The 17,253-nt window shown below is 39.6% G+C and overlaps 1 protein-coding gene across 1 annotated transcript in view; it reads right to left on the reverse strand.

Moving 5' to 3' along the window:
* Nucleotides 1-340: 340 nt before the first annotated feature.
* Nucleotides 341-17,253, reverse strand: part of adcy2a (adenylate cyclase 2a) — a 71,071-nt gene continuing 54,158 nt past the window's right edge. The window contains exons 19-25 of the mRNA XM_061716417.1: nt 15,981-16,065; nt 9,363-9,521; nt 7,372-7,518; nt 7,016-7,126; nt 6,779-6,893; nt 4,655-4,779; nt 341-3,228 (exon numbers count right to left, since the gene is read on the reverse strand). Coding sequence (XP_061572401.1) covers nt 3,076-3,228; nt 4,655-4,779; nt 6,779-6,893; nt 7,016-7,126; nt 7,372-7,518; nt 9,363-9,521; nt 15,981-16,065 — 895 coding nt within the window. The 3' untranslated portion in view covers nt 341-3,075. The remainder of the gene's footprint in view (nt 3,229-4,654; nt 4,780-6,778; nt 6,894-7,015; nt 7,127-7,371; nt 7,519-9,362; nt 9,522-15,980; nt 16,066-17,253) is intronic.

A 17,253-nucleotide genomic window follows, 5' to 3' on the forward strand; every position in this document is an offset into this window, starting at 1 on the left:
GCACTCAGAACTTAAATACAAACACATTTTATTCTTTATTTTCTTACAAAAAAAAAAAACAATGAAATCATCAAAACACTTTTTTGGTAGCATTTTCTTTTGTTTTCCTTTTTTTTTTTATCAAAATCATTGTACCATACACACTCTGAAGCTACCCTGTATCTGCACACAGATTAGCCTTCACAAAATAAAACCTTTACACTAAAATCATCTTCCACTCTTTGTACTGAGCACTTTTACTCAAACATGTCATTTAAAACATGCACGGGTCAGATCTTATAGTCCACTCGTCCTCTCGCTCCCTTCATAGTGTCTAGGCGAGTCATTAGAGACAGGTGAATTTCTGACACTACTTGAATGTAGCGGTGCTTTAAAATGATGTACCAGATGTTCAGTAATGTGTCACAAAAACAAATACACGCCAAATCTGAGGTGATGGATAACACCAATTTGTTGGCTTTGGTTGAGAATACATTGTAAATGACATCTCTATCTCAATACTGACAAAATTGTTTATCATAAAACACTGGACACCTGTAACTGCTTTGTTTTGATTTTGATTTATCTGCATGCACAAGAATAGACTGCTACTGTAACCGTAAACTCAACAGCCATAAAATCAACAAGGAGCATGGAATGTTTTGTTCAGTGAAAACTGCATCCTGGCTTTAAAAAATAAATGCTATTTTGACAAATGTTACCTACTTTAACTCTTATACAAACCAGTCACTCTCCTCCTCCCGTAGTTCAGTGCCTCCTCAGTCATAACCCACTACGGGGCAGGTTATGTTCAGATTTAGTTTTTTTAAATACCGTATGTGTAAAATCCTTCATATATTATTATTTTGGTCCTGCAGGTGTTTTAACTTAAACCAGGTACCCCCCCCTTTTGCGCAGAAGTTGGTGTTGAATGAGTAACTCTAAAGTAGGTGCAGAGGAGATCAGTGAATTTTGTTTAGGAATATCAAATGACCTGTGTCATGCCCCTTGGTATGCGCACCGCACCTGAGCCAGGAAGCAGGCTTTACTAATCCAGTTGATAATCACCATCATAGTCCCAATTATGTGATCCCAGCTTTGCTGTTTCTAGCAGACTCTCTTTTATAGAATAATTGATTAGTGGTTAACCCCCCAGGAGACCCTCACGTTTGTCTACACCCTGCTAGTGAGAGCTGCTCGGCTGAGTTGAGGAGGACCTGCTGAATATTGGATAGGTGTCATAATGTTTTAGATGATTGGTGTAGATCAATCTTCATTAATTAATTAATAATAGATTAATATAATCCACCCCCAAAAAACATTGAGACATAGTAGCCCCTTTACTGTAGCTTGCATGCAAACACTTCAAATGTGGTCAATATAAACAGCTTATTCCCATCAGTCATTTAGTTTATCTTACAAACAAATTTCCAATTATAGTTTCACAACATATTTTCCTTATTATTTCTCAATCCTGAGGCTCAGGCAAAAGAGAAAACCAGCAGTTTCTTGGTGTAGATGGTTGAGGAGTTATGCACTCAAACATTCTTAAAAAATGACAGCGCTGTAGAGACTTGGTGTTAGCATGCTCCATTAACTAAACTACTGCTGGCTCCAGGCAGGAATGCATGATGGTGTTGTCCAACTGAGATTGTATTCACTACTTTCAGTACAGCACATGACACATTTGCAGCGTACCATATAGTAAAAAAAGTTACAGCTGACATCTCCAATGACACAAAGAAAATGTCACCTCACTACATAGTGGACTATAAATTGAGCGAGTAGACACAACCCAGGGGCCAGATGCATAACATTCATTTGTACTGTTTTTGTCAGATTACTGAAGCCATATTTATAGCTGGTTCTCTTTCATAAATCATTGTGGTACAGGAATCAGATTTTACAATGATAATTAAAGTACAGACAAAGATCAATTAAAGCCGTGTCATTGCAACTTAGATTTGCTCTGTATAGTTATACAACTACCAGAAGAAAAAGAACAAAATGCTTTCCTCCAAGATTTGGGATCTATATCTTTGATTTAACAATTGTGCATAAAAACCTAAAATGCATGATTTCTATACATTCCTCAAGCTGCTTATGCATCTGGCCACAGATTTTCTGTTTAAGCAGAAAATAACAAATCTGACATACAACAGACCTCAAATAATGCAGATGATGGAAGTGCAAAGGCAACTTTGGAAAACTTGGCCATGTGTGAATATAACATTCACACTCGTTTTTCTTCTTGTCGTCCCAGTAGAAAAACATCCAAGACTTGGTGCTTCTAGCAAGATTTATGGACTTATATACACGACTTACATCTGCTGGCTGCCTGTGTTTGTTTGTTTTTTTGTTTGTTTGGTTCTTTTAAACAACACAAGCTTCACCTTTGCAATAGTGGTCTGATAGGTTTGCCCTTTGATTTTAATATCAGATCATTTGTGTTACCCCCAAAATTTGCAAGGGGAGCACAAACGTATACATTCATAAAACCATCATGTCTCCGGGAGCTCTGTGCTTGTTCCCTATGAGAGGTTTTTTACTTTATGTTTTAGACAAGGTGTTGAAATTTGACTCCATATAATTTGATACTTGACTTTCTCTTGTGCATTATTCTCCAGCGGACTTGATTCTTGAATCCCTCAGAGAGAGATCTGCTTTTATGCCGTGAATGAAAGGGGGATTTCTGTGGTGCAGCAACTGCACAGGCCTCCCAGAACTGAAAAGTGATTTAGACCATTAGAGTTTTCTGTCTCACTAAACCTGAATATGGTTTCTTCTGACTGGCTTATGCCACTGTAGATGTTTTGGCTCCAACATTCATATTACAGTGTATTTTTTAGGGGTAACTGCGCACTTGCTGTTCATGCTCAGTTACATCAGTGAATAAATGTACATTACAGCTGTGGCATAGATATTTTGCAGTGTCACTGTAAAATTTGATTTCCTCCTCCTCGCTGTCAAGATCCAATTCCCTCCTGGCTCACAGTTGCTTCTTGTTACAATGTTCTTGACCCAATTAAAACTCCTCAATAGGAGATCCATGCCCATTCGTTGTGCCTGTTTAAAGTAGAACATTCAGAACCGGTATTAGGGCATAACATTGCCCTGGGACAGCGAGCGAGTCATTTCTGTGTGCACAAAGAAAGTCTTGAGTTCTCCTTTGCCCTTGACATTGATGATTCCTCGACAAGAGCACATGTAGCCCAGAGTCTGGAGGATGCGACACGTCTCCTCCGTCACCTACAGGGAGAACCACATGGGTAATGTCCATTGAAGTCATCTTACATGACTAGATTACATTTCCACAGGCAGAAACGCTCAGCTCTCCACAGGAAACGCCTGCTAAACACCAGCTTGTAAGTGACGAACTCTCCTATGCTTGTTGTTCTGTGTCAACAGACCTCCAGTGTATTTTGCATAGCGTATCAACATTTCAGCTGCGTAAGTGTCGTCTAAACCCGAACGCATACATTATTAAAGTCTGAAAAATATGTGCAAGTGAAATAGAGCTGAAAACACTGCGAGAACTACAGTACTGCCTTCCCTATCATTTCTGCCGCATTAGTCATCACAGATTATACACAAAAGTAGATGATACACTGAAAGCATTAACTCAAAGAGCTAATGCAGCTTCCAGAGAACAAAATTAGATAAATGAAAAACTATAAAGAGCAAGTAGTATTTATGAAAAACAGTAAATGTCCTCTGAGTTTTAAATCTAGGTAACAGTACTGTAAAATTAACCGAATATGGGAGGCATCTGTGGATTTTTGGAAAAAACATTTCTTTTTCTTTTTTCAAATCTGAAAACACTTTATCAACAGGCTAATTTTGGGATGCAATCAAGAGCGCTGCAGTTGTGCGGCACTGCACAGCCGATGGCTCTATCAAACGTCTGAAAGCTGTGAAGCAGCAGCTCTGAAGACTGAATGATTGCCACAGCCACATGCAATGCAAGAGGAAAACTATTATATCTTATCAGAGCTCAGACAGGATGCCAATATGAGATTTGAAGATGTCATATCATGTAGAGATGATGAGATGCCCTTGCTGCCGTAAGTGTCACAGGCAGAGGGAAGAAGAGTTTTATCTTTTATGCATCTGTGCTGCCATTTAAAATGTCAACATTAGAAGAATCTGGCATGCTGGTCCTCAGAGCAAAGCAGTCAGCTTCACTCTCAGAATGGGATGCCTGACAGATGAAACGAATCCCAACAAACCCATGGACACCGCGCTACTTTTTAAACACATCACAGGCTATATCCTGGGTTTATTCTTCATTTTTGTTATTGTCTGTGGAAAAACGTTCTTCCTTTGTCTGAATCTTTTAAACAATCTGAATCCCCGAGCTTTTCCTCATATTATGGAAACACTTGGGTGTATTCAAGAGATTAGCAATTACTTTACCGTATATTATTCTGTTATTTATTATTTTGAATAATAAAATGCACTCAACTTTTCATTAGTACACAGTTTTTAGCTACTAATATTATATTTGATGGTCTAGTGAGCGCTTTTGGGAGCAGGATGGGTTTTTATGCTGCAATTATGCTGCTCATGCTCAGGTGTGGCTCAGAGATGTGTGAATGTGAACGATGTTGGACGGAGGTTGAGGACACCTCTTGAGATTTGGTAAAAATAAAGGAAAGCATTTGTCTTCACTCACCTGGATTTTCCCCAGGACTCCAGTGCTGTCCATTCTGCTGGCCACATTCACCGTGTTGCCCCAGATATCATACTGTGGTTTCTGGGCCCCGATGACTCCAGCTATCACTGGACCGTGGTTAATACCTGACAATGATAACAAGGTCATGGGGAAAGTTTGTCAGAATCATTACATTTTGGACCATCTGATTTTGATTATCTGTTAAATATAATTACTTAAAAATACTTTCCTAACGAAACCGGCTACATTCAGAGTATGAAAAGCTTTTTAAACCTTTAATCACAACATGAGAGGGAGGTGGGAGCTAAATGAAACTCAACCCCGTCTATGCTAAGAATACTGATGACACTGGACCTCTTCACTTGAATTTGATGCAGTTTCCAGATTACAGGGAGATGATATTTGCTCTGGCGTTAATGGTATTCGTTCCCTCCCAGTATTCCTGTCTGCTGGAGCATATTAAACCTCGTATGGAAGCAGCAGGGATGTACAGACACACACGCTCACTGCTGAGTTAATGGAGCATCGCATGCTGAGATGTTTCACGTCAGGGTGAAGGGATTGAACTTCATCTCTTACTGTACACAGTGTCGGCTTCACATCTACAGTCTAGTTTTGTAAACACGAGTCAGTGTTTCCCACAAGATCAGATCGTACTTGAGGCAATCTCTGTGAGGTCAGAGGGGAGGGGGGTGTGATGTGCCATGTATGCATTTCTTTGTTAAAACAGAAACTGCTATAGGTTCTTAAAAATATTGGAAACCTTTTTGGCAGTGAAGGCTGATGAGTGTTGTCCCATGAATAAGGAGAAAAAGAGAGGGGGGGAAAAGAGAGGGAAAGAAAAGGGGAGAGCGGGGGAGAGGAAAACAACAAGGGACAGAGGGGGAGAGAAGAGGGAAAGAGAAAGAAAAAGGGGAGAGAGGAGAGGGAAAGAGAAAGAAAAAGGGAGAGAGGAGAGGCAAAGAAAAAGGGAGAGAGGAGAGGGAAAGAAAAAGGGAGAGAGGAGAGGGAAAGAAAAAGGGAGAGAGGAGAGGGAAAGAAAAAGGGAGAGAGGAGAGGGAAAGAAAAAGGGAGAGAGGAGAGGGAAAGAAAAAGGGAGAGAGAAGAGGAAAAGAAAAAGGGAGAGAGAAGAGGAAAAGAGAAAGAAAAAGGGAGAGAGAAGAGGAAAAGAGAAAGAAAAAGGGAGAGAGGAGAGGGGGAAGAGAAAGGAAAAAGGGAGAGAAGAGGAAAAGAGAAAGAAAAAGGGAGAGAGGAGAGGGGGAAGAGAAAGAAAAAGGGAGAGAAGAGGAAAAGAAAGAAAAAGGGAGAGAGAAAGAAAAAGGGAGAGAGAAGAGGAAAAGAGAAAGAAAAGGGAGAGAGAAGAGGAAAAGAAAAAAGGGAGAGAGGAGAGGGAAAGAGAAAGAAAAAGGGAGAGAGAAAGAAAGAAAAAGAGAGAATGAACGTTTGGAGTCTGAACTGGAGCTTTGCACACAACCTTTCGGCCGTACAGCTGATTTCATTATTTTGAAAAAGCAATACGTGGGTTGTTGGTAAATATATGCGGGTGGCCGCTCATATACCTGAGCAGCCTCCTCAAGTATTAACATTATGAGGAAAACACAGTGATAATAGACATTGTTGGATATCTGCCTCTTTCTGCCCACACAATGTAATGACCTCTGCAGAAAAGAGAGGCTCCAGAAGGAAGAAGAAAACATAAATACTGATTTACTGAGCTGCACAGGGGAGGTGCAACATGCGCAAGAGAAAAGATTGCATAAAGAAAGAGATTTCTATTAATATACATTTGATTAGAATACAAGAAAGTTTACATACATTCATTGCCAAACTCCATATATCTATGGGAAATAAATAGGATCTTTAGTTAGTTTAGCATTATTTTTTTTTTTTGCCTGTTTATTTCTTTTGTCTTAATGTGTACACCATAACATCAGTTATAAGTTCACTTTCTCTTAGTTGATGTTGATCAAAATTATTTAATGAAACTTACATTACTAACTGAAGAGTTAAGTCTTAAGATTACAAACATGACAAATGGCAGTGGGATAGAAAAAATAAAAATGTTTTCATGTACCGTATACTCAGCATTTAGCACTTTTAATAGAGATTTTCAGGGTAACTCACCAACTCGGAGTTTGAAGTCATTGAAGGAGTGTTTGTTGATGACATCCAACTTTCCCACCAAGGCGAACGCAAACTCGACCATGGTTCCTATGTGCATGTACTGCCGGTCATGCTCCTGAGTAAAGGCCAAAACCAATAACACATTGATTTCTGTTCAAATATGCACAATCAAACATGCATTAAGAACTGTTTGTTTGTTCTTTTCATTGTATACATGTGTGAATGTCTTGCACTTACCTGGGCTGTATACTCTGGTCCAGGTGAAGCATTGAGCCCGGTAGCAGCCATGTAAGTACTACCGATTGTCTTGATCTTCTCAACTCCACTGAATTTAGGCTTGGAAAGCAACTAAACGCAGAAATACAAACACGACTAAAATTAAAGATACCTTTCATGGTAAAATTCACAGATACTTGCACATTCAGAATTACTTATCATTGCAGGAATCTAGCAGAGGCTCTTCTCTGCCAATAAAAGCTTTTTCGTATTTGGATTTAATAAGAAGCAGAAAAGCTCAATAAAAAGCTGCCGTGTGTGTGTCTGCTATCCTGGTGTACAGTGCTGTGATGGTTGCAATGTTAATGGTTGTTTACCTCATCAAAGTCAGCAATGATTTCATTGAGGAGCCTGAGGCACTCTAAACCCTCCTTATTGACATCTGATTCAGTGTAGAACTCTTTAAAGTCTGGGATGGAGGCGAACATGACGCACACCAAGTCATAAGACTGGTGGTACAGATCCTGCATATAAAAAGCAGCAGCAGACAAAATTCAGACATTAATTTGACACCTCTAAAACAATGTTTCTTTTAAAAGACAGTTTTAATATGCAGTAACTGAGTATTAAAAGTCCTGCTAAAGTCAGAGCTGGATGATGTGAGATCAAAGCTTAGAAACAGCAGCAACTTGGATGGGTTTCAAGGGCAGACAGTGATATGCTGACTTGTCAGTCAGAAGTTTTGTGACAGTTTCTGCATCTATTTAATATGGCGTGACCTCCAGGGTACCTTGCTACCTAAACCTCCTTACACACCTGACACTTCAGTTTTCACAGCCGACGGTGTGAAAAGTAAGAGAATGATTAATGACATGGATGAGTCAGCCAGGCAGGCTGACGGTCTAACTGCCAGCTCGTCACATACTGTATCTTTGGCACAATTATAAGTTCTAGGTCCATTCAAAACTTTGATTTCCAACCAATTACAACCCGTATTCTGAAGTTGAATATACAGAGGTGCTGAAAGACTTCCAATTAGCCAAAAATACATTAGTTCAAAACCAGATTTGGATGACATCACATATAAAACACATGCAGCAATACAGTGGTTCCCAAAGTTTTACTGGTGGCCCCCTTTGGTTTATAAGAACATTTTTGCGCCCCTGCCAACCCAACCCTCCAACCAGCATATTATTTTCAAACTTCATTGCTGTTTATTTCACAACTCACCAACCTTTTCTGAACAAATGAACCAAAAAAAGTAAACCAATAAATTACAGGTTACAATAAAACAAACCTCTTTTAACAACAAACGACATTTACAGTGTAATTATTTCAATTGTAACTTTTTAATTATTTAAATTACAAAGGTATTATTTGCTGTCTGTGTAATTACATTCAGTGTAATAGTTGTTTTGTTGTTTTTTTTGGGGGGGGCGTGTGTGACAATATTCAACATTGCTATTATTACATTTTTCAAATCCATCACAAATGATGTTTAAAAACATGAACAACCCCCCATGAAACGAGTTCCATGAAAAACCTGTCCATTAAGCCCAGAGGCGATTCTGGAGTCTCTTGGGGCCCAAAACAAGAAATTCTCAGGGGGCTCCTCCAACTAATTAATCAACATTATATAGTAAATAATCTGACACTAATGAAAAATGTGAAAGAAAAAACATATTTTTTTAAGTGCACATTTCTATTGTTTCAAAATAAAATATGACCACATCCACCTTATAACAAGCATTTTTAGCTTGACAGTAAGTTTAACTGACACAGCGTAGATTTGATAGCTGAAGAAAAAGATAGCTATTTTATCTTCAGTCTGCTGAGTAAAAAGTTGATTGCAGGTGTCTTTACTCAACATTAACAGGACAGACTGAGTTGCCCTGAGATAAATTAAGTTGATGAATCACCTGCACTACAAACCACTTTCTTGATGCTTTTCTTATTTTGCTCCTCCCTTTTTTCTTTTTCTTTTTTATGGGGGGGGGGTCATTGCCTTTCATTTCTTTCTGCCAGATCGGTAGCTTCTCTTCATTTTAATAGACCTGCTCTCATCAGGTTTGTTTACATAAGACGCAAGGATAGGTAGAGGCATCACCCCCCCCAGCTCGGGGAGTTCTCCGCAGGCCGACCACTGTCATTACAAATTCTCCTTTGAATTGCAAATTGTTTAAATTCAAAGTGCGTCGGCCCTGCAGGGCTCCCTCCTGGCTCAGGACCCCAAGCATTTGGCTGGTATGCCAGTTGGCAAGCTGCACCAATGATTATGCTAGCAGTGTCCATTCTTGTCTTATTCATTTACTCCTCCCCCACACTTTGGGAACCACTGCTGTAATGGAAAGAAAAAACAAATGCATACCTCATTCTTCCAGTTGCGAGCCAAGAAGTGTTCTGCAACATGTGCGGGCAGGACATTCTCCAGCAAAACCCGGTTGAGATTCTCCATCGTTTCAATCTCTTCACACTCTTTCTTGAACTTGTTTTTCCACAGAAAGTCTAACCTACAGTAATATTCATTCTGTTACAAGAGGACACAGAGGTGAAGAGACTGAAGATATAGCTGTACAGCTTTGCTTCCATCAAGTCACAAAGAAAATCAGAAACATCCATACATGTGTAATCCACTAAAGGCTAAATATAGAAAAGATTATACACAGGGGAAAAAAGCAGCTACAGTTTTTCTAATGGGTGAAAGTTCACAACAAGAAAAGTCTGTCTTTCAAAAAGACAGACTCAGTTATTAACAGTTTTGTTTACCTGGTATGATTACTTCAGAGCATGAACAAGTCTTTTGAAAAGACAAAGAGTGAAATAAAGCACAAAGCTTCGACAGACAGGCAGTGACATATTCTCCGGGGGGGTGAGGTGGATACAATTGATAATGTGACATTTGGTTTATTTTTTTTCTCCCTACACATGAAGCGCTCACAGCTCAGGTTCACTCTGGTGACAGCCGTATTTAATCCTGCACATGTGAATTTGTTTGCCAAAAAGGATGTACCAGGAGAAAGGAGAAAAAATATTTGATATGAAAGTAGAAAATATCAAACAATGTAGGAGATAAGGTAGGATATTGGAAATATAATTACTTTTTGCAATTGGAGACAGAAAGGGAAGCAAAAGTGAGCAGTGATGAATGCAGATCAAAACAGTGTGAAACGTGTTGGTATTTGCTGTAAAGATAGTCACACTTTGCTTGTCAGAGAGAAAGAAGGTACATCAAAAAAGCTGGAGAGCAAGCTCCAGCAGAACAATGTACAAGATGTCTGGTCGAGGGTGGAAACGTGTGCTGGCTTCAAGCTGAACTGGATCTGGACTGATGACCACCAGGATAGAGCAAATGAACAGGGGCCTCATTTATAAAAGTGTGTAGGATTCATACTAAAAGTGCACGTGCGCCCAAAAGCCAAAAATGGCTTGCGCGCAAAAAAATCTGGATTTATTAAAACCGTGTGCACGCACATCTGCACGCAATGTTCGCTTTATAAATCAGTCCAGCTGGAAGGTTGCGCATGTGAATTTGCCTCATATCCCGCCCTCTACACGCCCACTTTCTACCATAAATGGTCAATGCAAACTACATGATGATTGTATTTGCATATGAATGAGCCTGCTGAGCATGCGCAGCGGCTTCCTGCAGCCTGTTTGGGTGTCAGGATGAATGAAATGTGTCGAGCCACCGCGCCACTAAATTTCACAGAGACTGAGATCAAAATTTGATTTATGGTACTGCATTACACCAACGCAGAGCCTATGGCGTAGGTGCGCGTCGCCGTGTACCCTACGGCGTAGGCTCTGCGTCGTTTTAACGCGGAACCATAATTTAGGCTTTACACGCGCGCGTAAAACTCATTATATACATAAACAAAATCTGAGTCCCTTTAGGGGCTCCGTAGAGTGGCCCGGCACTCATTTGTTCTGTCCTCAGTCACTCTCCAGTTGTCGCGGTGGGTGAAGAGGAGGTTCCCGGCGTGTCCTGGCACTGCGGCTGCAGCAGCAGAGTCCTGACTGACACTGAGCTTCAAACACAGAGGGACACGATCAGCGCTATTATATTATAAGTCTGATATGTGATGACATTAAAAGTGACATGAATCTCGCTTCATTTCACCACCTCACCGCCTGCGTCGCCCGTTCCCCATATCTTCAAAATTTTCGTGCGCTAGGATCAAAGTTTGCGTAAAGATACGCACATTTTACCGTTACGTTTTTTTTTTTAAATCCCAACCTTTGCATAGAAGGTGGCTTGCGCATCTTTCAAGCCCTGTTTTGCTTTATAAATGAGGCCCCTGAACATTTTTTCAAAAGGGTTCTGCACAAGAAAAAGTGCTGTATACTCATCTCCTGTCCCCAACCGACCATACCTCACTAATCCTGAATCCACAACCTTCTTGTCACACCTGTACAGCATACCTGCCAAGTCTCCCGTTTTGGCCGGGAAACTACCGTATTTTACCCCTCTTTCCCGCCAACCTCCCATATTAGTATTTTTTCTCTGAATTTTCCCGTTTTATAAAATGATTTAAAAAAAGCATTCCTGTGCCTCTCCAAACTGAATTGTCAGTAGCTAAGAACCGCCACCTGCTGTAGGCTGGGTGGCAGCTCTGCGTCAGGGGCAGCGAGGTTAGTGGTGACAACAGGAACAAACTCAGAACAACAAATCAGAAAGATGGATGGATGTAAAGAGAGAGAGGGCATTTCTGCCAAAAAAGGGATGTCTTTGTGTAAATATCTCTCAAAATGGGGTAGTGAATTTACTTTCCCAAAGAGGAGCAGGATGGGGCACAGTTACACGTTCTGTAAGATTTGTAAGTGCAATTTTAGTGTCTCTCTCGGGGGAAGGAACGATGTCAGTCAGCAGCACCAGGGCGGCCGGAGACAGAAATGCAGTATGCGTCTGTATCATCAGTCAGTGAATGCCAGAGAGCCACATGAGCGAAGATTAAAAGAAAATGTCTTCAAGTGAAACATTTAAATCAATGTGCATAAAATATATAAATGTAAAAAAAAAAGTCCCTTATTTTTAAACCCAAAACTTGAAAGGTACGCTGTACAGAATCATCTTACACCTCTTGAATCTTAATACATCTCTTACATCATCTCCAACCACATAAGGGAACACTGAAAAGCCCTGTGTCTTCCTTCCTCCCTGTTTGACTTCTGCAGTGTAGAGCGACAGCTTGAGAGACTGAACTCATTATTTGAATCAAAAGCTTGGCTGTAATGTAACTTATCAAAAGAGACACTGCCTAATGTTGCTTCAGCTCTTTCAAAGTAACCATTGAGTATAATGACGTGGGTGAGATATATGAACCTCAGCCTTTGCCTAGGGGAACTTTTATGTGGCACTTCTATTCGGCCCACAAATCCAGAGAGACTGAGAGCAAAATCTGTGAGCGCTTCCTGTGTGGACGGGGCATCTGCCGCAGCGGGACTGTCGAAGCGACCCATGTCATTCAGAGTTCTGTCATATAACTTGTGCAGCTTGCACCTTGGGTAAGTGCTGGTGACAAAGCTGGACACAAGGTTATAAACAAGTTCTTGAAAAATGCTTACATCCTGTGTAAACAAACTTTTCTATCTCAGCAAGATCTAGGTCAACTTAATTCAGTGCTGATTTTCATCAGTCTGGGGAATGAACTACAGATATAAGCAATCTGGCAAAATAAGCTTGCACTTATTTTTTGTTAGAGTTCATACAGTATACATGTTTATTCATTGTGGGTGGTATGAATGCATGTGTCACAGATAATAATTCCCTGTTTTGTTAACATCTAAATCAGTTTAGTCAAGAAAACAGGCTGATTATTTCTAGTAAAGTGCTGTTGTACTGGAGAAGCATGGCATACATCATCTTGTTGGATCATCATATATGTGCAGCTGATGCACAAGCTTGTTTTGAGAAGGTTTAGATCTTGCATGATTTAGATCCCATACCTACCTATAGTATATCAGCCATCAACTTAAGGTACCAAGAAGGATAAGTGCAAGTTCTACGTTTATGACTTGTAACCTATATTTTATGCAGTCTTGAGGATTTTCATGTACAATTTTAGGTATCGGATAACTAATTTTAAAAATTCATATGGTTTCAGATGATACTGTACCATAGAAAATAAAACTGTATAGTGTATATGTATTTTTATTGTTGGTAGCTTAACTGCAGCCTTGGTGATTGCTGAGGCAGCAAATCAGGTATGGAACCAGTTCAACGAGGGTATAGAAAGTTAATGTTTCATCAGTCTAGAGAAAATTCTAGCAAAACAGTGCTTCACCAACACCATGTATAGTGGGAGTGGAAGGACCTTCTCAATCCCACCAACATATTGTTCAACAAAGGCAGCTGAGTGTGTGGTACGGAAGAGTATCAGGGCCAGGCAGAAGAAAAATAAAAATAATATTTTAGAGGAGGAAGATTTTTTTTTCATTATGCACTTCGAGAAAAAAGTCGAAATGTTGAGAAAAAAGTCAAAATTTTGTGAAAAAGTTGAAATGTCGAGAAAAAAGTCGAAATGTTGAAAAAAAGTCAAAATTACGTGAATAAAGTCCAAATGTTGAGAAAAAAGTCAAAATTTTGTGAATAAAGTTGAAATGTTGAGAAAAAAGGCAAAATTTTCTCGACATTTCGACTTTTTTCTCGAAATTGTATTTCAACATTAATCTCTACATTTCGACTTTTTTCGCGACATTTCAACTTTTTTCTCGAAGTGCACAATAAAAAAAAATCTTCCCTTCTCAAATATTTTTTTGCCTGCATGGGCCTAATACTCTAATACTAATACTGAGGTGGGCTTTCCCATTACTGTTAAATTATTCACAAAACTCCTCTGAAGCAGCTAGGGCTCCAGGGGTGGGTGGGGTTCACCCTGAGCTCATCAACACTCTGGATTTTGTTTATCTGTCTTGAGTTCCAGTTGCAGGGGGATCACATTGCTCAGCCTCCCTGATAAGGTATTTGCAGGAGCGCTGGAGAAGAGAGTCTGAGAGATTGTGGAGCCTCAGATTTGGGAGGATAAAAGCTGGTTCCATCAAGGCTGTGAAACACTGGACAAGCCTCAGGAGGGTCCTGGAGGATCCACACGTGTTCTGTGGACTTGGAGAAAGCATTTAATTGTGTCCTTTTGGGAGATTGTATGACTGTGCTCTGAGATTATAGGGAACTGGGTCAACTGTTATGGGCCAATGAGTCTCTGCACAAGTGCAAGAGTTCAGGCTACATGGACGGTAATAAGTGAGATGTGTTTCCAGTAAACTGTGGTGCTCTGTCGAGGCTGTCCCTCTCTGATTTCGTTCATAACTTCTATGGACATAGTTTCTAAGTGTAGCCAATAAGTGGAGGGGATCCAGTTTGGTAGCCTCGGGAATGTGTCTTTTTCTTACAGATGATGTGGTTCTATTAGCTTCATCAAGTCAAAATCTTTGGCTTGTACTGGAGCGGGAGGGATGAGAATCAGTCAGAAAAGGGTGAATTGCCCTCTGTGGGTTTTTTGGGATGAGACACTGCCTAAAGTTGAGGAGTTAAGTATCTCAGGGTCTTTATTCCCTTGTAGGATCTTGAGGAGATGGCTGTGGAGAGGGAGGCCTTGGCCTCTTTGCTTTCCTGCGACCCACACTTGGATACTATAAAACAATTGCCTTCTTCTTTGTCAGGTTTGTTGAAATACCTGACAAAGAAGATAATTTCTGCCCATGGCCTATGACCTTCTTCAGTGCTTCTTATTATTGTTGAAATTAACTGAATGGAAAACGTCACATGTGGCGTCTTCTGAAGTTGTTTCCCTTCTAATTTTTTTTCCCCACTCAAAGTCCATCTGCTTAACACGAGTCTCCATTTCTAAATCTAATCGGAAAATCTACATGAAAACCTATTCATTGAAAAAAAATTGTGACGTTAGGCCTTGAATAAAAATGCCATTATAAATTGTAAATTGTGTCATTCCATAATACGTTTACAGTATATCAAACTATATAATGCAAAGGGCTGCCACCTTACTCTACAGATACAGACACTGGTCAGCATTATTGAATAACATAAAAAAAAGAAACTCTGCATTTATAATACGGATACATGTTATAAAGTGTATGTTACGTTATGTTTAGGGGCAAAATATGGTAGTACAGTAATGATCTATTTCAGGACAAAAAGCATCTTGTAATGTGACTAATTTTTGGAGCCTGGATCTTCAGACTCCTGACCAGTTTCCCAGAATAACAACAGGGAATTTTAGGATTAAAACCTTTCTTACCACTCAGCAGAAGCTAAAAAGCTTCACCCCTACCATGGATGACTGATTACTAGAAAGACCATTCATAGAGGACAATATGCCAAATTCACTGGCTCACATAAGATGTTTCTGTCTTTTTGCATAATTAACCCTTGAATTACTGGAAGAAAACAACTTGTGAACAACCCAGATCGGAAAAAGACTCCATGAAAAAGGGCTGTTGTTTTTCAGTTATACAATAAAAAAAAAAAAAATACACTGAGGTAAAATCTGCAGCATCAGAACTTAAGTCCTGCCTGCAGTTATATTAAACATTTAAAGCTCTAGTGGCAAAGAAAGTGCATTATCCAACTGACCCACATGAACCTCTCTCAGCACTGCTTCTAGGACAACCAGGCACCACATCATAAAATTCAGAAGTCGTTCATGGACTGAGGAGCATTAAAGGTTAAAAGAGACAACAGCATTCAAGAGAAGATCTGGAAAAGATGAAAACTTAATCTTCAGAAGATGCTTTCAACATGCCCCACCGACCAAAGTATGACAAAGGTTATACCACGTGGAAAATGACCTTTGCAAACTGACTAAAAACAAAGGGGGGGGGGTCAGTCTAAAAAAAAAAACTTCACATTAAAAACTGATGTTGTAATGTCACACAGTTGATATTGACTCGCTGAAGAAGTGTGGAGATGAAATGTGCAGCAGAAATCAGATCAGATCATGTCACTCAAACTAATGCAGAGAAAACGTACCTGTCTCGCAAGCACAAGCAGCGTGATGAAAAAGATAAAGAGGGAGATAGAGCCCATGGACTTCAGGTCTTTGAGAACTCCTGGTCTTGATGGGAAGATGAGAAAAAAAACTATTATTTTTGTAAGATAATATATACGCACGCACGCACGCACACATATATATATACATATACATACATACACATATACATACATATATACATACATATATATACATACATACACATATATATATATATAAAATAGGTAACAATTACCTATTTGTCTGACACAGACAAATAGTGAAAGTTAAATGTTAAAAAAACGAGGAAGTTAAGATTATCATTGATTAAAAATTCAGATCCCAATCAGCACAGACACATGTCATATGGATGGTTAGCAGACTATTTCATCCCAAGCTGTCACTCAGCTCAGACTGTCACTTCTGCTTTGCAGTGACAAGAGCTTGTTTACCTTTTGCACTGCTGAGGAAGAGCATTCATGTCATGGTGCATTGACGTGAAACACTTCTCATGCAGCAATAGGAAAGTGTTTACAATCTACAAAGACTCGGCACTGAAACTGTGAAAACTCCTCCTGCCTCAGACCTTAACTGTAAAATAGGAGATGTTTATATACTAGACTACTGCTATAGAAAATGTGGATATTGTGTCTGCATATGGTCATACACCCAAACCCCAGAATAATGTTGAATAAGAGCTAATGGTAAGAAAAAACATAAAATGAGGCAATTACATCATGAAAACCATAAAAAGAGCAGCCTTCACTAATAAAGTTTGTTGTCCGTGATAAGACCCATCCAGCACTGCTGCATCCTAATTAAAGCAGCACATTTTGCATATTAATGGGCTCTTCGTCTTATCTAGGGCAGAGCTCGGCACTTAAAAAAAAAACAAAAAAAAACAGCTTGCCAAATTTGAACTTCCCTTACTACGTTCAATTTGATCTTTAGTTAAGACGATCCAAACTACCTTTAAAAAGGCTTGCTCAGGAATGTTTATTATTCATTTTTAGTTGAGTCAGGATTCTTAGTTGACTTTGTGCTTAATTAAACATGGCCTGGGAATTCTCTGTTTAGAAAAACTAGCAAGGATAATTAACAAATTGTAAAGCTATGTTTACTACTGCTTTGTGATATAAGAATAAATAAAATCCAGGCGGAGTGGGAAACAACCCCCAGAAAAAGGTGGAAGTAGTGATCTTTACTCCTGGCTCTATGTGTTTCTGGGATTTTTTCCCCTTTCACAGCATGTAACATTTAGGGAGGGGATTA

The sequence above is a fragment of the Cololabis saira genome, chromosome 3 (genome assembly GCF_033807715.1).
Source record: "Cololabis saira isolate AMF1-May2022 chromosome 3, fColSai1.1, whole genome shotgun sequence".
Lineage (NCBI taxonomy): Eukaryota > Metazoa > Chordata > Actinopteri > Beloniformes > Belonidae > Cololabis > Cololabis saira.